The sequence below is a fragment of the Desmodus rotundus genome, chromosome 1 (genome assembly GCF_022682495.2).
Source record: "Desmodus rotundus isolate HL8 chromosome 1, HLdesRot8A.1, whole genome shotgun sequence".
NCBI classification, from domain to species: Eukaryota; Metazoa; Chordata; class Mammalia; order Chiroptera; family Phyllostomidae; genus Desmodus; species Desmodus rotundus.
Genome location: NC_071387.1, coordinates 104,949,398 through 104,969,884, shown reverse-complemented (window position 1 = coordinate 104,969,884; position 20,487 = coordinate 104,949,398). Strand labels below are relative to the sequence as shown.

General features: G+C 49.1%; 1 protein-coding gene across 5 annotated transcripts; it reads right to left on the bottom strand.

Annotated features, from left to right (window-relative positions):
* Positions 1-1,107: 1,107 nt before the first annotated feature.
* On the bottom strand, positions 1,108-18,439 carry METTL22 (methyltransferase 22, Kin17 lysine). 5 transcript variants are annotated; one of them, XM_053929135.2, is made up of 11 exons: positions 18,209-18,439; positions 17,706-17,870; positions 15,869-16,327; positions 11,034-11,074; positions 10,801-10,945; positions 7,996-8,067; positions 6,342-6,395; positions 5,264-5,344; positions 4,905-5,007; positions 2,894-3,062; positions 1,108-1,218 (listed from the first exon to the last, which is right to left on the bottom strand). In XM_053929135.2, exons 2-11 carry the CDS (start codon positions 17,848-17,850, stop codon positions 1,183-1,185), a joined length of 1,305 nt encoding a protein of 434 aa, XP_053785110.1. In that variant the 5' UTR covers positions 17,851-17,870; positions 18,209-18,439; the 3' UTR covers positions 1,108-1,182. The 5 variants fall into 5 exon arrangements, with proteins under 5 accessions (XP_053785110.1, XP_053785113.1, XP_024409115.2 ...); XM_053929138.2 differs by having other exon boundaries at positions 10,801-10,885; XM_024553347.4 differs by having other exon boundaries at positions 15,869-16,249.
* Positions 18,440-20,487: the final 2,048 nt, after the last annotated feature.

The following is a 20,487-nucleotide window of genomic DNA, read 5'->3' as shown; positions in this document are numbered from 1 at the left end:
CCTGGAGCCTGAAACTGGGAAACACCATTTTAGCAGTAATTCATATTAGTGTTTCATTCATGTGCTGAATACCTAGTCTGGGCCAGACTACATGCCAGGAATATATTGCTATTAAGACAAACAAGGGCTTTGACCTCATGGAGACTTTATCCTCTTGGAGCCTCAGTCTTCTCAACTGTTAAATGGGTATAGCCAGGCTGCTGACCTAGAGTTGCTAGTGAGATGAAATAAGACTTGCAAATATCTGGCCCCAGGGTCCAGATAAGTCGGTGACAGCAGGTATGATGAGAAATGAATGTGGGTGCTTGGGGAGGGGTGAGTATAAGCAGGGACAGCTGGAGCTGGAGGGGTGGGGAGAAACCAGGAGGTCTGGGCTATGCCGGGCAGGCAGGGAGGGGCCATGCTGGGCCCTGGAGGAAAGTGCACAGGAAAAGCAAGCCAGGGGAAAGGGTGCTGCAGGGAAAGCCAAGGGCAGCAGGAAGATGGGACCCAAACCAGAAAGGAGAGAAGGAGGGAGAGACAGTGGGAGAGAGCCATGGAGTGACAGGGAGGGGTGGAAATAGGAGAGGCACAGAGAAAAAGACAAGACAGACACATGCATTTTGGTTATAAAGGGTTAAAACAGAAAGCAAAGGCCACTTGTCAGGAGAGTACAGTGTCATCTAGCTAGCTCCTGCTTCCTCCTCCCAAAGGGCCTTCGGCAGAGGGACAGGGACAGAGCACCAGCACCACAGCCATGATGGAAATGAGGCTTCAGTGTCTCAATTTGCATGGTGTTATTACAGTAATTGTGGTGACAATATTAGTAAGAAGTTAGCAGAGGGGACCATTAAAGACTACTGGCGCAGCCCTGGGTCCCCTGCCCCAAGCGAAGTGCAAATGGAATCAAGTTGAGAACATTTGCCCAACCTGACTGAGCAGCTCTGGGAAACATCCTGCAACACACTCCAAGTCAGCAGCATGAAAACACAACCAAATGGACTTCCAGCCCAGGGCAATAATGTTCTCTGGCTGCTACTGAGAGGCAGCAACCAACTCCAAAAACCTGTCTTGGATCACATAAGGTCATGTTTGCTACATTTTAGAAATGATAACATCTCAAGCACATCATGCTGTGAGCCTTTGATTTTATTAGAACCTGTCAGAAGATCAGCCGAGGAGCCGTGTCTGCAGATGTGATGGTCACGTTACTGGTTCCACAAAGATCTTCCACAGCTCCTGCAGCAAACAGAGAAAAGAGAGGTGCCCCAGATGCACAAACGAGGCATCAGTTTCATAAAGGGATGTAATTAGCAAAGAACAAACACGTGAGCCAGGGGCAGCACGCAAACTACTGCAGGAGTGGGGCACTCCGGGCTGTTCTTTCTGCTCACTGTGGAAGGGAAGCTGGATGGGTAAGGCCCAGCATGCATCCAGGAGGCATCAGGATGCCACAAGATCAAAATGAACCAGAGAATGGCTGGAAGTCATCACAATTTCCCCATTTAGGGAGCTCGTTAGTGCCATGTACCACAGCTGCTGAATTTAGAAGCAGTTTATTTGCTTTGCCACAGGTGAGGAGGTACAACCACACGCTAGGTTCTTGGTGGAAACTTCACTTCCTCTGTTAGCTGTCCACTGGGAGGCTGACAAGCAGCAAGGTACTAGGCAGGGAGGCTGCCCAGAGGCAGCACAGCAATAAACGGAAGCAGAAAGTTGGACAGGGAAGAAGACTGATAGGATTCATTTGAAATAAGGTGTTGGAGAAAAGCTCTATGAATCGTCTGGACCGCCAGAAAGATGAACAAGTGGATCCTGGAGTCAATCAGGGCTTACACATCGCTGGAGGCAAAAACGACACAACTGAGCTGTCCTACTTTGGGCACATCTTGATGGGCAGGGCTCTTTGGAAAAGACAGTAATTATGGGAAAAACAGAAGGCTGCAGGAAGAGAAGGGACAAATATAAGACGGACTGACTCTGTAAAAGAAGCCATAGGCATGAGGAGGGCTGAGCAGTGCCACTGAGGACAGGACACTGTGGACATCACGCATTCATAGGATCAGCAGGAGCCAGAGCCGACTCAACAGCGCGTGAGCACACACACCTCCTTGCGACGGCAACCACACAAATGCCGTGCTGTGCTTGCTTCAGGAGCAGGACAGGAGCATGAGACAGAGGACCCTGTGTTAGCTCCTTCTCCCCTTTCCTCCTTAGAGCCAGGCCCAGGTCTCTACAGACCCAGAGAAAGGGAGGCCACAGCCAAAAGGTAAAGAGTATAAAAGATGTAAATTCTGGGGCTTTGGATTTCTGTGAATCCACCTCCTGGTAATGCTACAGAATTTTCAAGGGTAATTTTGACTTTTCAAATTTCCTCCAAGGGCTGGGTTTAAAATAGCACTTGGAAGTCGTGTGGCTCTGCTGTGCCCTGGCTGAGTGACCTACTGTGGGATTAACTGAGACAGTGATGAAAAGGGCTCAGCATGACACCTGGCATGGGTATTGTTATTAGGATAACATTAAGAAGCTGAATATGGCAGGACCCCATTGTGCAGGGTCAGGAGGGTCATCGGTGCCTAGTCTGAAACGGCAGCACCTTTCCTCTGTGAAGTTGTGACCATCAGCACCCAAAGTCCCTGCATCAAGATCTTCAACCCAACCAAGTGCCCCTCACTGACTTCCTGATCCTCAAATAACCTTCTGCCCTTGGGCCTGCTTCCTCTGGTGTTTCAACTGCCACAGGGAAGGAACGTGCTACAAAGTTGATAATTCACCTGGCAGCTCCACCCCTGGACATGGTGACTGTTAAGAGCAGAGCAAGATCCCACCATCGGCTTAACTTAAGAGAGCACTTTGCGCAACTCAACAGCGTCATGCCAGAGCAAGTGGCCCCGAGGCAGGCGGCCGCACCTACCAGCTGCCGGATGCGCTTGTACACGAGGTGCTGTGGGAAGGAGGCTTCCACTGGCTCCACTGTAAAGCGCAGCTGGCCATCCCTGTGCTTCTCCAGCTGGTGCAGGGAGGAGCGGAAGTGGTCATAAGCTTCACACGTGACATCCAGGTGACTCAGAGTGAAGTTCAGCCTGCAAACAAGTGGCCAGCATTCTGCCCATCACCACTGGGAAGGTCTGATCGTTCTCTCACAACCTGCCTTCTTGCTGCCTCTGATCCCACACACACCATGGAGTTTTCACTGGGTGCTTACTGTGTGCTGAGCATCTATGCACACTGCCTCCCTGAGTCTGTAGGGCAGCCTGGAAGGTGGACATGGCTACCACCTCCATTTCACAGATGTGGAAACTAAGCCTCGGAGAGGTGAAGTCATGTGCCCAAGGCAACACCATTGCCCCGAGGAGCTACAATTGATGCAAGAGGTGGACACAGACCAACACCCGAGGCTGGGGCTCCGTGTGTGTGTGTCTGCTCACTCCCTCACCGGCACACAGCACAGATCTGGGCATGGCTTGTTCACGACTCTTGTATGATGGATGGATAAGAGGGCAGTGGCAGAGGGAGGTGCAGAGGCCTGTGAGAACCTGGTGGGCAGAGAGAATGCTGCTGGGAAGCTGGTGGGGCTGGGGAGGTTTCTGAGGGTGACTTCAGAACTGAGTCCTCACAGAGCATCTCCAGCGGGGCCACTCACACCTGTCTACACCTTAGTGGGCGACATGATTGGTGTGAAATTTGAACTCTTTGCTTCTTCCCCTTTTCTTTCCAAAATCTTTTATTATAAAAAATATCAGATATAAAAAGAGCGAGAACAGTATAATGAACTGCTTAGCTTCAGCCACTGTCACCTCTGTCCCCCTTCCACCACTAGATTAAAAAGCAAATGCCAGACATCACAGTTATTTCTTCCATACACACGTCTGTGTGTATTTGAAGGGCTCTTTTTGCCTAAAACATATTCAATGATAATTCTTTACCATTAAACATCTAGTCAGTTATGCAACATTTCCTGACTGTGTCAATGTTTTCCTTCAGGGTCTATAAAACTAGAACTCAGGTGAGGTTCAGGGATCACGTGTTGCCAATGGTCATGTGGGCTTTGCAGGAGGTCCTAGACCAGGGGTGTCAAAGTCACTTTCACCGGGAGCCACATCAGCCTTGAGGTGGCCTTCAAAGCCGAATGTAATTTTAGGACTGTATAAATGTAACTCCTCCTTAACTAGGGGCAAGGAGCTTGGCGCTGCCGCTGGGTGGAAACAAGGTGCTGGGCTGGATAAAACAAGGTGGAGGGCGGGATTTGGCCTGAGGGCCTTTGTTTGACACCTGTGTCCTAGACACTATCGGTATAAACAAGTAGGTGGCTTTGTACAGCGCAGTGATCGCTTCCACAGGCTGAATTTCTAGATGCTGAGTTGCTGGGTCAATAATTCTGTGTGGTTTTATGGCTGTTGATACATATTCTAAACTGCCTTCAGAAAAGCTAGAGAAAATTGTGCAGAGTGTCCAGCACTGCATCTATTACAAGATGAACACTCCATCAGTAGGAGCCCAAATGTCTTAGGATATCCAAGCAGAAACACCCTGGAGGGGCTGTGTCTGCAGCAGGGAGACCTGGGGGACCCAAGGAGACAGAGGGCGTCCCAGAGGAAATGTTCAGAAAGAGGAGAGGCCCTTGACAGAGTATGGTGCCCACGCAGCTCTGCTCTGGTGCGTGGCCTGCATTCAAGTCCTTGACTACTCACTCACTGACTAGCTGTGGGCCAGAAGGTTCCCTGGTACCCCTTGGACTTCTCTTCATCTGAAAAAAGGTAACAGCAGTGCCTACACATGGGTGGGGTTGGTATGTGGATTAAATTAAATGTAAACGACATACAAGAGGTGTCCTGACGGGCTGAGTGACACTGCCGGGAACACGTGTAGAAGGTGAGAGCCTGGCTTCCGGGAATGCTAGCATGGCCCCCCGGTGTGGAGCTCACCTCTTCTCCACAGAGAGAATGGCTGTGCAGGCATTTTTCAACTTGTGAGCGAGCCGGAAGAGTGTTTTAAACAGAGCATCTGTTAAGTCATCGTCATAAAACACTGTGGGGAAGAAAAAAGGCACAAGGGAAAACACACAGATAGCAGAGAAATCCATTCCTCAGAGGACTGCACGGGCACTGTGGACAGAACCCTTACAAACATGGCAGCAAAAGCCCTCAGAACTGACACTGCACACAGATGCGGCAGGACGTCTGGGAAAGATGCTTCTAATGTGCAGAGAATGCTGGAGTGGTGCAGAAGCTGCACTTGGCTACATGTGACGATGACACTAGCTGTGAGGGGACGGCGTTCTTACCTTCGGCTGCGAGCATTATGGTGGTGTGGTTGTACAGGTCGGAGATGTCTTCTTCTGACCAGCTGAAGGGGACTTCAGGATCTGTGAAGAAAGAAAAAAGGATGTTCTATGCTCTCCTTTCTCTGTGGGCCACCAGTTCTCACTGGGAGACTGACTGAAAGAGGCTTCAGGTGAAGAAATGGGGTTGGGCTGCTCGGTGCGGTGGGCACTGCCAGGCAGCCCCAAACCCCAGGGCCCAGCTTCAGGGACAGGGCTGCCCATGCAGAGACCCACAGTGAAAGAGGTGCCCTTTCCACTAGAGAGCAGCTACAGTCAGTGAAGGGCAGGCAGATTTTGGTCTCACCCTTTGCTTTGCTAGTAGCCTGTGCAGAGCATGATCAGTACCTGTGTCCATGGCTCCTGACCCCTGACCAATCTGGGTTTTAGGTTCCACACTAAAGTGGTTTCCTCAGAGGACGGCTGGGGAAATGACAGGACCTAAGATATGCTACATGGTTGGTAGGTGACAGGAACTCAACAAGCAATGATCTTCCCCACCTGATGTCTTACATGGAAAAGAAGTTTTCATGCAAAGAATGAGCAAGTGTACAGGTGTGAAAATAGTTTGTATAAGGAATTTAGAAAACCCTCACCCAGGGCCCTGGAGCCACGTGGCTAACTCCCTGCTGTGGGCAGAGGGCAGGGCATCAAGTGCAGGCAGTTGCCTGGCACCACTGTTCGCAGAGAAGTGGTCCAAGCCCTGGTGTCTGAGACTTGAGTTCACACCCTGAGCCTGCCAAGTACCAGCTACGTAACCCTGGGTAGGCATTTACCCCGAGCATCAGTCTTCACTCATTATTCAAGGATCATCGTACCTACTGTACAGTGACACTGTGAGGTCTGAATGACATGAATGCAAGAGCCCAGCATGCAGCAGGTGCCCAAGAGTGACACCTGTCACTTTCAGCCAATGGAGAGAACTTGCTGTGACTGCGGACTGTGGCAGCAGCTGGGACTCTGCTGTCAGTCAAGGCCACAGGGCCGTGAGATATTACCAGGAACCACTGAATCAAATAGGATGTGAGAGGAAGACACGCACCTGTGCAGAGGTTGTCTTTCAGCCAGTCCAGTTCTCTGACCTTAACTACACTGCCTGTAAAATATAAACAAATAAATTTCCAAACTCTACAAACAATTAGGAAAAAAGAGAAACTTCACACTGTAGACCAAAATCCATCCATTCATCCATCCATCCATCCATTCATCCATCCATCCATTCTCTCACCCTTCTGATATCTTCCCTCCCTCCTTCCTACCCATCCATCTTCCCACTCATCCATATATATCCTGTCTTCTACCCAACCAACCATCCATCCATCCATCCAGCATTTTTTGAGTGCTAAGTATTAGGTCCTACGTCAAACACAAGGAATACGAAGATTTATGAGACATGTGCCCATCCTTGGGGACCACAGCTGAGAGGCTGGCAAGTTAGCAGACACAGACAAGGCAGTGTGGTCATGGCAACGTTAAAGGGGTGTGTCAGGTGTGTGGGGGAGAGAGGAGCTTGTGTCAGATGGGGCAGGGTGTAAGAAAGGCTCAGAGAAGGCAATTCACACCTGCTTCTTTCTTCCTGTCCTTCCTGACTGATTCCTATACAGTGGGCATTCAACAAACAGCACAGCGGGAGGGCTCACAGACAGGGCCCCTGCCTTCAGGGGGCATGTGGTGTAATGGGATGGCAGACACCAATCAACCAGTCACATAAACAAATTTCAAATGCAATGGTTCAAGGTGTCATGAGTGTCTGTTACAGGGCTGTGACCACATCTAGAGTTACGGAGACCTAAGCATAATCAGGAACCAATAGGAGGAAAAGGGAAATAAGACCATTCCAGGCAGAGGGAACAGCAACTGCACAGGACCCAAGGGAAGGGGAACCTCCAACAAGTCCAGGATGGCTGGAGTGGACAAACCACTTGTGTGAGGGGCTACAGAACGGCAGGGCCAGACCCTGCAGGATTTCAGACAAGTAAAGGAATTCAGTCTGTGCTCAGGGAGCAATGGGAAATCTCTCAAAAAGTCTGGTAGCTGGAATGACCTGATCTGAACTTGGAAAAGTGTCCCAGGCTGCTCAGAGGAGGAAGGTCTCGACAGGTAGTCTGGTGAGGAGCTGGCTGCTGGCATATAGTGTGTAAGCTTATTCCTACAGGTGGTGCAGAACCTGAAGATCAAGCAGTTGGTGGGGCAGGGGAGACATTCTGGACAGAGGGAAGAGCATGTGAAATGAGTCCTTGGCTCACTGGATGCAGGGCTGGAGCAGGACTGTTAGGAGAGAAGGCAGGAAGAGCAGGCAGAGGCTGGACCAGGAGGTTTGGGAGCCAGAGAAAGAGCTCGGACTTCACCCCTTGAAGGGGTCAGGCTTGCATCTACAGAGGTCCCTCTGGATGCTACGTGGAGGGCAGGGTGGTCAGACAGGGAGCTGGGTGATTGGACAGGGGGCCACTGTGACGTCCGGGAGGGAGAGGGCTGAAGTAGGATGTGGCAGTGGGTGTGGGAAGGGGAGGTGATGCCAGGAGAGAATCATGTGGGATCTGAAACTCTGAGAAGCTAAGACTATGACTGCTCCCTGCATTCATCTCGGTGGAGAGGGAAGCAGGGGGAACCCCATCTCTCAGGGTTACGATCCTGGGTATTTGTCCCACTTGCCAAAAGATACCTCCCTCCCAGGTGGAAGACCCGCTGGGCCTCACCTCCAGAGGCAGTCAGGTGGCTGTTGAGGGCAATATTTCGCTGGCACATGGCTAAGAGATCTGCACCGACATCTGGAATGACAGAAGGGCATGACATAAAGCATCAGCCATTACGACACTTTTATCTCTGAATTTTTGCCTGGAGAGAGCTGGTATCAACAGCATGATGACAGAAATGTGCAAAAGCATGTTCACCTGAAGGCTCTTTCTAGTAAACTTTTCTTTAAATACGAGATGATCATCCTGGTGGAGACACGCATGCCAGAAGGGCAAGAGCTCACCTTTCCTACATTTTGTGAGCTCACGAACCCGCATGGCACGTCTCCCAATCCACCCCAAGTGTCCCTAAGAACCCCGTGACCTGGTATCATGGTTCCCATCTCAGAGGAAGAGGCTCAAGGACAGTCACGTAACTGCTAAGAGCAAAGGCTGGGATCTCAGCCCAGGTTATCTCTGACTCCAAATCGAGGCCCGCTCTTTGACACCACAGAAAACTGACCAGAGTTAGAAGGGTGTGTGGATGTGATTAATGGATACGCAGAGCAGACTCAAACAGGCTGCAGGCCCGCTCTCCTGTGCATGGTTCACTGTCACTGCCGACTGCAACTTCCCCCAGCCACCTGCCACTCTGACCAGGTGGGGAGTCCTATCATTTCAGCAGAACTGAGTTGCAGTGCAGTGAATCCTTGCTGTAGGGGCGAGGGGAGGTAGAGGGGACAGCGCTTTTCTAAAAAATTAATTTTTAATTAAGAGAACTTATGTGTGGAAGGTACAGAAAAGTCTTGTTAATGACACCTGCCTGTCCACTGTGGCTGTGATGTCCCAATCCCACCCGCTGTCTCTATCCCAGGGACCATGCAGAGCCTGGTAAAGAGGGACAGCTCCCTGCTCACAAGGGGACACACCTGTCCCTTCTCCTGGGCCACTGGGTGAAGAGAATATTGATGGTGTGTGCCTCACAGCACATGACTGATTCAGAAGTTTTTAAGCCTCTCCGATAGTTGTGTCAAAACAGATCTTATGTGGGATTCTAACATATGAAACAGTTAAGAGAGTGGCAGGTCTGGCTGAGTGGAGGTGGGAGCCGTGGAGCCCTGGGGCTGTTCCCCCACCTCTTATCGCATATGACCTTGGCCAGCCGTTTCACCTTAGCCTCAATCTATCCATTTGGACAAAGGGATGGTAACACGTTTGCTGGCAACTGCCCAGGGTCACTGTGAAGTTACAAGCAGGTACTGATGTACATAAAAGGCTTTACTAACCGTAACGTGCCATCCAAGTGCACGCTCTCTTCTTCGTGTTGGTAAATTGCCCTCAGGGATAAGACAACTTGTTTCATCCTGCTATTAGGCACTAGGCATAGTACACAGCTCTTGGGTGCTGCACTGTGGTTTGACTCTGAGAAGGGCTCACTGGCAACCTACCTGAAATTGTCAAGGAGCAGTCAAACAGGGTGGTTGCCTGCAGGCTCCAGACAGTAGTTATCTCGGGATATCTGAAAAGTATGCCGGAAGCACAGGCAATCCCTGGCTTCCTCTTTCCTACCTCAGGAGCAACCCAGGAAAATGTGAACTAAGAATCAATGAAATGCAAACCCCTCAGCAGATACCATTTTTGACTAGTACATATTAAAGATTTAAAACATAATGCTAATACTTCCCTGATGAGATAATACTCTCATAAACTGTTAACACTCTTCCTGTAAGAGCACGTTGGGAAGTTCGGAGTTTAGGTGACAGTACCACGCTCATGTCAGTTTGCTGGTTTTCATCAAGTACAGTTATGTAAGATGTTTCTATTGAAGGGAGCTGGTGAAGGGTACATGATATTCTCTCTGCACTCTTTTAGCAGCTTCTGTGTGAGTCTAATGTTATTTCAAAATTAAAAATTGAAAAGGAAATCAGTTGGCAATATGGATCAAACACTTAAGAAAGGTCACACCACTCCTAGGAACCTTGTCTAACAATGACCAAAGGTGCTCACTGCAGTGCAACTGACAAATGCCAATCAAACAAAACCACCATGGGGACAACCAAAATGCACCCCCAAAAAAAAATCAGAAAAAGAAAAGAAACATTACTTGGTCATTAAAATCCTATTCATCAATAATTTTTAATGACATGGGAAAATACTCTTAAAAATGTTCTTCACTATTTTTGGAGGATACAGTACTGAATTACAGTTTGACAGTAGCTATTGTTTGGGAGTATGTATACACAAAGGAAAAGAAAAAAGATTATGAAAGAAACATAGTCAAAATACAGACTCTAAAACATGCTCTCCAAGGACAACAACCTGATTTATTTTATTCACTCCTGGATCTCCTGCATCTAGACCATGTCCAGCACATAGTAGGTGTTCAATGAACTGCATATGCTTGACTGAATTTGGGGATTCTAAAATTATGAGTAATTTTTATTTGCTGTTCTCCATAAGTTTTCCACTAAGAGTAAGCATGGTTTCTACAATCTGGAAAAAAACAAGCTTGTTTTTAAGCCCTACAAAAGGCACATTCTTTGTGGTTTTGAGATGCTTGTTCTTTCCTGGGGGTGTGATCAGAGGTACCCCAGCAGAGCTGCTGACAACTTCTGAAGCAGAAGTGGGTGCTATGAGGCCACCAAGGACTGGGTGTTGTTGGGTCATTCTGACATTGAGAAAACAATGGAGAGTGGAGGGTGGAGAAAACCATGGAACAGGATAGCAAAATCATTAGCAGCCAACGTCCCATTTCCATTTCAAACTCACTTTTTACACAGTCAGTACACGCTTTGTGAGGAGACGACTTCCCGAGGGGGAGGGCGTTACCTGTACAATACACCGTCTGCGCCACCGTGGCTGCGATGATGCTGGTGAACCCTGTGCCTGCCCCGAGCTCCAGCATAGTACGTCCCTGGAAAAGGTCCCATTGGAACAGGATGTAGTCAGCTAGGAACAGGGCACCTCGCCACACCTTGGGGGAGATGGACAAAGAACGACAGGCAATGTGAGGCTCTGGGGAGACCCTTCAGGGTCATGGGAAGTGGACAAGACCTACCCACCTGCTTGCCAACATCATCCAGGGGCGTGGCCATGGTGTGTTCTGGACAGGATGGAAATCAAAAGAGAAAGGGCCACTGTGAAAATGGGGATGGACGTAACACAGATGAGGAGCATGGCAACCTGCAGGCATGGTGGGATGGGCACAGGGTCGAGCATCTAAGGAGCAGCAGAAACTCAGGCTGTGCTAGCAGCTGGGAGGGGACATCTGAGCATCACCCACAGGCCAGGCGCCAGGGATCCTCTCAGATAGCTGGATCTCTCTGCCCCACAGTCTGAAGACCAGACACACAATAGCCCAACCTAATCAAACAATGCACACCCACATTCCTCTTTTTATGTTTAATAACTGTCTACTAAAATTGGCACATTTCTGTTGTGATCAACGGTATGCTTATAACAATCACAACTCATCCCAAAATATTTCCTTACACTTCGAACCACAAGAGAAGTTAACAAAATAAGCTCTGAGTTGTATATCCTTTTTTAGGTGACGAGAAACATATAAGAAGTATTCTGAAGCACAAAATATGTTTGGATAAAATCTGGTGGTGGCAGCTGGGGGAAGGGAATAGAAATATGAGACCAAGGAGAAAAAGGGATGATGGCAAACACTTTTGCTGTTAAGTAAGAACTGGCTCTTACATTTTGAAGTGAGATGGTGATGGCTATCAAAGTTAAACACACAACACATGCATAGTAGGTAGCTCTGCATGCTTACTGGACTTGCAAGAATCAAACCACAAGCTCACAACGAACAGGAGGCGGGACTGACGGATATGGTGAGGGGTGGAGACAGCAAGGTTGGAAGTAGTGTGGCTGATGCTCCCCTCCATGAGGGTCTGCCCTAGGAGGTGAGATGGGCAGTCTGCACGTCCCTTATTTGTTTTTGGTCTCCTTAAGCACTTAAGGTATGAGCCCCTCTTGGTCACAAGGGAGCCGCCATGTTTACAGATGAGTGCTATTCCTTCAACTGGGGTCCAGGACTTAAGCTAACTTCTCTGCCTGGTGCTCACCTGAAGCAGCAGCTGTCTGTCCCCAGGCCAGGTAAGAAACTGGCTGCATGTATTCCTCCTGGGGACCCAGGCCACTACTCTGAGGGTTACTCCAGAACAAATTTGATGAGAGATTTCTGTCCTTCAAGCAAACTTAAGAGTCTGATCCCTGAATGAAAGGTGCTTAGAATGCACAGCACACAGCATCTTGGCTGGATTTGATGTTGTGGTTTGGAAGAAGCCACTTTTAGTAGAAATACGCTTTCAGAAGGACTTCAGATTGCTTAAGTCCAACATGTACCCACTTGGTTTGAAACTGAAGCAAAAGTTCCATCGAAATACTGGCACTGAGTCCCTCACAGGACACTTACTGGATGGACACCTCCCTGAGCCAGGCCTGGGCTGTGGGGATTTTACTTTACCTGATCTTTACCATGGCCGTGGGGGTTAGTTATCATCACCCTGTTTCACAGATAAAGACAGAGACTGGCTGAGGCTTGGCATTATGCCTGTAAAAGTTATAGGGAAAGTGCACCTTCTCCGAGCCAGACACTATGCTAAATGCTTTGCCAGTAAGATTTCGTTTAGCCTTCAAAACTATCCAATGAAACAGGTTCAAGTGCTGGCTTAAAGATGAGGAAACGAGGCTGGGGAAATGGAGCAGGCCACCCCAGGTCATAGAGCTGGCAAGTGGAAGACACAGGAGTTCAAGTCAGGTTGCCTGCTGTTTGCCTTCCTCTCCCTCCAGAAGGGAGAGATGTTCCTTTCTCAGTGGGGAAGGACCTGAATGGGTGCCCAGGGAAATGGTTTAAAACACAGGGACTCACCTCGCAGGCTGAAGGCTGTGTGTTGGGGTTGGGGGTAAGTAAAGTGGCCCTGCGGGTCCTCGATTTTATAGTCCTTCTCCAGACCCTCAGTGTCAGCTGCCCCGCCCCTGTCCCATCCGTCTTCTCCAGAACTGCAGCCCCTACACGCTCCCTTTATGTGGGCCTCCTGCTGTCTTCCCTTCTCTCCCTCAAGTCTGCCTGGCCCAGCGTCCTTGGTGTCCTCTGCTCCCCAACCCCAGGACCTTGGTCAAATGTGGTCATTTTCTCCAAGGAGTTTTATGGACTTTACATTTTGCCTTCCAGGTATATTCAAGGGGTTGATTCCCTTTATAGGGACTGAGCTCAGACAGACCTGTGTGGGAACAGGTTTTGTCACATTCTAGCTCGGTGACCTGAGTCACTGAACTCTTCAGAGCCAGGGCCACAGTTTACTTTTTTTTACAAAATGCAGAAATAACATCACCACCTCATTCATGGACTTAATTGTCTCCCTAACCTGGGTTGGGGTGGGGACAGCACTCCTGCCCCAGTGGGAAGTCACAGTTTATATTTAAATAATTCTGGTAGCATTGTAAGGACAGAAAAGCCCCGCCTGATGAACACAGCCATGAGAAACTCAAGGGTTAGCTAATGCAGTGAGACAAATTGCTCTGGAGTCTGATCCAGATCCTGCCACTATGAGGGTAGTCTCCAGACCTGCGGGAAACCAGACTGGCTTCTTCAGCCAGTTTCCCTTCTCCCTGCTCAAATCAGTTCCCAGGGATTAAAGCTGACAGTATCTCACATTCATCGAACACCTGTTATGTGCCAGGCACTGAAATACCAGCTTTACACATGCCATCTCTCCTACTTAGTTCCTCACGACCAGAGGAGGTTATACCCATTTTACAAAGAAACTGAGCTCTGAGAGGTTGAGGGACTCGCCCAGTTCACACAGCCAGTGGAGAAGACACTTGGAATCCGAGAGCCTGAGTTTCAGCCCTTCCCCTTCAGAGTTCTCTTGGGTCTCAGTTCCTGTATCTATAAAAGAGGGAAACTGACCATAATTTACTTTGAATCTTGGGTCTGTGGCTTCCTAGCAGGCCCATGAACACACTTTTTAGGTTTTTGATAATCCCTTGTAAAACACAGTCTCCTTCCCCAGGGACCTTTTTTCTTTTCCTGTGATCCATGAACCAAGCCATTTTTTACAAATCAGTTTCTCAAATGAGCCCCATAACCTGAAAAAAAAAACGGCTTGGTTCATGGAACACAGGAAAATGATGGTCAGGAGAGTGACATCTGTTTAGCATCCACCCTGTGCCAGGCCCCGCAGTAGGCACTTTCTGAGCATTATTTATTAAATTATCACCAAAAGCCAGGAAGGCCATTTCACAGGTGTAAAAACTGAGGTCCTGGGTGGGCAAGACACTTGCTCAAGGTCACCTGGCTTGTGAGGGGCAGAGGTCAGTTCAAAACCCAGCTCTGCAGGATACCAGAGTCCAAGACCCTGTCTCCTGTGTCACAGTGCTATGGCAGCAGATGAAATAATTAAGAGCTACACTTAAGCTCAAGCACTTGATCACATTTCCACTCTCCACCCTCAGGGCAGGTAGGGACCGACTGCTAGTGAGCTGAGAAGGAAAGTGAACTTCCAGGCACCAGGAGATAGGGAAACAGACAGCTGGGGAGCAGGCCACACATCAATCCTTTCCCGTGGGACTTTATTCTTAGCTTGCAGCATAGTAAATTCCCAGAACATTAATCACATGCACGCCAGAGGCCAAAGACTCATGAAATAACCAAGTCTGCCCCTCCCCTCCTCAGGGAGGCCAAGTGAGGACTGACAGTGAAATGAGCCACCATCGATGCCCCACCCCCACCCTAAGAACAGAAATTTGCAATGTTCTGATCGCATGATGTGGGTAAAAACATGGACTGTGGTGTTAGACCGACCTGGGTATGAGTCGTGGCTCGGATAAATTTCTCAGCATCTGAGCTGAGAATACTCATCTCAGGTAATACTCATCACGGGGAAAGGCTGTGAGGACCAGAGATAATCCATGGAACACGTGGAACAAGGTTCTGATGTGAATTCCACGCCTGGTACTTCTTGGTACCGGCAGGACAAGGATACCAAGTGTCCCACTGGAGTGGTCTTGAACACAGCCTGCCTGGTGCCAGCAGGCACTCAGTAACTGCCAGTTCACCAGGTGGGCAGATGGAGATCAGAGCTGCTATTCTGTGTTTGAGAGTGCCTCAATGGACAACATGCCCCCAACCCAGGTCAGTGCACAAGTTCTCAATGAACAGACTCAAACCAGAGCTCCTTTCCCCACAATAAGCAGTGCTGGGGTGACGAGAGTCCTGGCTGGGGTGACGACAGTCCTGGCTATGGAGACAGATCACATGGATTCAGAACCTTCCTCACTGCCAAGTGGCATGGCCTTGGGTTTTTCACTTTCTCATCTGTACCACCCGTCAGAGGGGGCTGTAAAGTATCTGTGAGATGATGTAGGTAGAATATCTGAACACAACAGGTATTTAACTGAATCCTTATCACTCCTGGCATATCCAGGGATCTGAAATCCTGGCGACACCAAACCCCTCTGCTCCACCCCTATGCCTGGGTGGTGGATACTATTGACCCCGCCTGCTGATGCCTCTTTCCTACCCTTCTTTTCCTGCTTCTTTGTCACCTCTCCTTCCCCATCTGGCTCTTAGCTCCCAGTTCCCAGTCCATCTGACTGGCCCACAAGACTCCTCCGGATTAATTCGAGATCTACCTCCCGGTCCCTCTGTCACCCTCTAGCTCTGGAATCTCTCATGGGTCCCTACAGCTGGCCAGGCTGGCTCAGTGTTCCACATCCTTTATCCCTGGCCCACACCACCAGCATGGCTTCCTGGAGGAGGCGATGACTACTGGCTGCGATGCCCTGGCCTGGGCCTGAACGTAGTGCCAATGCTTGAACACACTGTGACCTGATCAACACTGCAGTGCTAGCTTAGTGGCAGACTAACAAGACCCTTATTTACCTATTCTGATGATATCGTAGGTGCTGTTCTCTTGTGTTCCATCTCCCAGGATATCATCTTCTTCCTGCGTTAGAACCATGGGATGTACCTTGTCTCTCGGACACCATGCAGGCTCAGGGTCAGAGGCAGCTCGAGGTCTTCTCACAACATCCAAATCCCCATCTTCATCCAGCTGAGCTCCTGCCCCTTCCTGGCCAGTGGCATCAGAGCTGGCCTGGAGGGGAAAACCCTCACTGCTGCAGCTACTCCCAGGAGGGGACCCGGGACTGCCCGTCCCAGCCAGAGTCTCCTCTGTGGGAACATCTCTATAATCGCCACCCTCAGTCCCTGAGTCTATCTGAGAATCCTGGCTCCACACAAGCTTGAAATGGGACAGAAAAACTGCAAGACAAAACACAAAAGGAGAATATTTCCAGCTGTCTTCTTTTTCTCTTCCTCTCCTTTCAGAACACTTGATTTCTGAAAAAGAGTTTTAAAGGCAGATGGAGACATACTAATGCCAGAAGAAGATGCCATTTGATCCAGCCAATGACACTGGGGCCACCAAAAGCAGCCACAACCACCACTGAGAGCAGCTTCCATTTGATGAGCATATACAACGTAGGCACTCGGCCCACATTATCTCATTTAATCCTCACAGTTGCTATGAAGATAGTAGTAATGGCTCCATCTAAGAAATGTTAGAAGTCTCTAAACTGAGGCTTAGAAGTTAAGTGAGCTGACAAAACTACACAACTTCGAAGGTGCTGAGGCTGAGGTAAGACTCAGACCTAGTTTGCTCAACTCCTAAGCTGATGCCCTCTTCACCACAATATTCTACTTTTTAAGGTGTGCAGGACAGGACAAGGATACCAAGTATCCTTCGCCGTCTGTTGGCCAGGAAAGTGTCAGTAAAAGTATGTGTGCCAGGAGAAGAGGGCTGGAGGCAGGAGGTACAAGGACTTGAGTGGACGGTCCCAGGCTGTCTCACCCTGCCCAAGTCACTTATCTGTTCTGAGGCTCAGCTTCTAGAATCTAGGAATCCAAATTGAGACATGAAGGAAAGGGAATTATTAGTCACATCAGAATAACAAGCTAATACATGGTGACCGTAGCTAGGGAGGGCAGCCACGGAGGGCCTGTTTGAGATGATATCTCAGGAGTCAGGGCTATGAGGAAAGATGTTGTGGGCAGTGAACAGCAAAAGCAAAGGCACTGAGGGAAGAAGATGTGTGCAGTGTGTAGGGGGCAGAAAGGAGCAGAAAGTGGCCACCAAGCAGTAAGGAAGAGGAAAATAACTGCGGACACACAGGCAGGGGCTGGTTTGAGTGGGGTCTTACAGGCCAAGCTGAGGTGCCTGATTTTATTCTAAGAGCAAGGGGAAGCCACTGGAGGGTCTAAATCAGGGCAGTGACGTGATTTGATTTGATTTACACTTTCAGGAGGTCCCCTTGGCTTCTGGGGATATGAGTGGGGGAGACTACAGTACGAAAGCCAGGGAGCCCTGGTGGGAGGTGCTGGAGGTAGCCAGCAAGGGATGAAGTGTGCTGGACTGGGGCAGTGGGGATGGAGGGATGTGGGCAGATGGGGGCCCAGTGTCCTTTCTCCCTTTAGGACTTCAGGCTCCCCGAGGCAGAGCTCCACCCATTCACTTTTGCTTTTCTTGCATCCAGTCTTGGGCCTGCCACAAAGCAGGGACTCAGTAAAGCAGTTTACTCAACGAAAGAAAGGTACTTAAGAAGTGGTGAGACAGTAACAGTTAATCCAGTCTTCCCAATCTTCCCCCCAAAAATGAGTATAAGAAAACAAAATGGGATCCACAGGGTGCTGGGTCCCTCCACACACACCAGGACCTTACCAGGCTGCCCTGTGCTGTTCAGCCGCACCATGAGGTGTCTCTGGTTGGGGGTGTAGAGGTGGACGTCTGAGAGCACAGTGTCGCTTTTGAAGGTGGCCTCATCCATGCTTGGTGGGAACCAGCTACCATGGCCTGGGCTCCACATCAATCACAGAACAGCAACACCTGAGGGACGACAACAGGTCTTCAGGACAGCCGTACCAAAGGAGATAGTGTCCAGTAAACATACCCCAGGGAGGTGGTAAACAGCTTTGTATCACCTGGGGCAAGTGCTTTCCTCCTCAATTCTTGTAATTTTTCCTAAAGGAGAAAGTCTCCGAGCCTGGGCAAGGGAATAGGATCCAGCTAGAATTGTGTTATTTGTACTGTGTTTATTTTCATGGTAGTCTCTTATTTATGGCATAAAGTTTTCTTTCCCTTTTAATATCCTCCAACTTTATTATGAAGGTTTTCAAGCAGACAGGAAAGTTGAGGGTAGAGCATATAAACAACCATATACTCACTGGTTAGATCGATTCAATGATGATCAACACTTGTCACTTGCAATCGCTCTGCGACTGAGAGTGAGGAGGTGGGCTTCAGGTCCGTGGAAGGGCCTCAAGACAGGGCTTGGCGCCGGGAGAACCCCACCCCGCCAACTCTCGCATCGTAACCCGTCCCGCCGCCTCTCGTAGGAACTTACCCGCTTTGGGCCGCAACCTTGAGTCCCACGCCACCTTGCCGCACGGGTCAGAGGGCTGCCAAGGGAAGAGGTCTGCGCAGGCGTGGCCCCGCCCCCTCCGCGTGCGTCTGACCGCCCGGCCCCTGACCACGCCTACCTGCTTTCGCCGCGCGGGCTGGCCGGGACCGCCCGTGGACACTTGGAGGCCGATCTCCGGGCTCGAAGGAGGTGCAGTTCTCCCCCGGCCGCGTTAGCTGGGGTGGCCTGCCTGGTTGAACCGGGTCTGCGTTTGGGAGGCCGTGAGATAACGCGCCCGATGTCACCCAGCTGCTCAGTGTAGAGGCTTTGATTCCAACTTGGGTAAAAGGGCTTTAGAGCATGTGCCGGTAACCAGCAAGACAGCTATTGATTATTGCAGTTATCCATTATTAATAATAGCTGGTAGTTATTTCATTCATTCATCTATTCATCAAGTCCCCAGTCCCGGCGAATTAAGAATCTCAGTCTTAATTGGAGTCTAATAGGAAATGAAATCCGATACAAATATTTTACTTTAAGTGAACTTCCAAGCACATAGGGCCACCGATGTAAAACGTTATTTGTGAGCGCAAGCGCACACACAGCACCTCAGCTGGCATTTTTTGGTGTTAATTATTTTTAAATGGATTTCTCTTCACAGACAAAAGAGGGTCAACGTCAATTTCATGGTTACTGTCGATAAACTTCGGTGGCGGGTTGGGGGTTGTTTGACAGGATGGCCAAGCAACACAGATTTTTTTTTTAAAGCAAACAGATTGTGTTTCCTGAACTCCCATTACACGGAGAGCCAGCTGGCCATCTTGAGAATCTGTTGTAGTCCTGGTCCAGTTCTCCCCAGGGGAAGTCGCTGCTAGGAGGGCATGGAGGAAGGTGCCTTTACACATTCCGTAGTCACAGTTATTTACAAGCCACTCTGCTAGCCCCTCCACCAGTAAGTTCTTCCTTTATCCACTCAACCTCTCCTGAGGTTCAGAGAGGTGAAGTGCCTCATACTCAAAGTCACTGAGCCTTGAGCAGCAGAGCTGGGATGCAGACTCATGTCTCAGAAGCCTCCCAGTGGGTCTTCTGTTGGATGGAGCCTTGGAGTGAAAGGCCCTTTTAGCAGTGCAAGCAGGTGTCTTCCTCTGAGAGTCTCCTCCAAGGCTTGGAGATGCAAGGGTTACGGTGTTAACACAATGCTGGAGTGTACATTACCACGGCCACCTGGACTAGTGACATCATGTATGCAACTAAGGGAAGGTGGACAAACTGCCAGATGTGTGTGTCAAGAAGCCGGCTTGCAGGAAATTTGCTATCCGGTGATTATTATTAGCTTGGATAGTCAAAACAGCCCCTTTTTTCAAATGTTGTATGTTTACCAAAGGCTTGATGTGTTTTCCTAATCAGCCCTGGAAGATTTTGTCCTGGAGAGAGAGCTCTTCCCCTAGGACTGCTGATGCAGGCAATTATAATCTGTCCCCTGCCTCACACCAGCTTCTAACAGCAGTTGCTACAAATGCACAGGGATTGCCTTCCTGGTTCCTGGTTCTGTGTGGACAAACACCAAACTGACCCAGCTTGGCCACTGATTAATCATATTCACTCATTCAGTACATAATCATGGAGAGCTTTTCACATGCCAGGTACTCGGGCAAGCTACCTTACGTTTCTGAAATTTAATTTTCTAGTTTTTGAAGTATTAATATAATGCCTACCTTGAAGTGTTGTATGAATGAGTGAGATATAGCACGTGGAAAGTTCCAGGCACAACTGATCTGACAATATGTGGTGTATTTTAAGGAACCCACCAATTTCATTAATTTTACCAAATCATATTGTTAGATTTTTTAAAAACCAAGTTAGTATCATAATACTGTAGAACATCAGTTACATAAGAGAAAAAACTCACCAAACACTGTTTTCTCAGGACATGCGTGGTATGTAAGTGCACAGACAAAAGTCTGGAAAGATGCCTTCAAACTGACACAATTTCTTCTTGGCAGAGGACTGGGATGGGGGTAGGCCCAAGAAGACTTAGTTTAATTTTTAAAGAGATGCATTGTTTTACTTGTATATTTAGAAATTTATTTAAAAATGAACTTA

Bases quoted from the DNA above. Each gene is read 5' to 3' on its own strand.
- METTL22 (XM_053929135.2), bottom strand. From the start codon at position 17,850: ATGTGGAGCCCAGGCCATGGTAGCTGGTTCCCACCAAGCATGGATGAG. The intron at 6,396-7,995 runs GTGAGGCCCAGC...TATATTTTACAG, and splicing joins CCACCTGACTGCCTCTGGAG to GCAGTGTAGTTAAGGTCAGA. The intron at 5,008-5,263 runs GTAAGAACGCCG...TCTTCCCCACAG, and splicing joins CATAATGCTCGCAGCCGAAG to TGTTTTATGACGATGACTTA.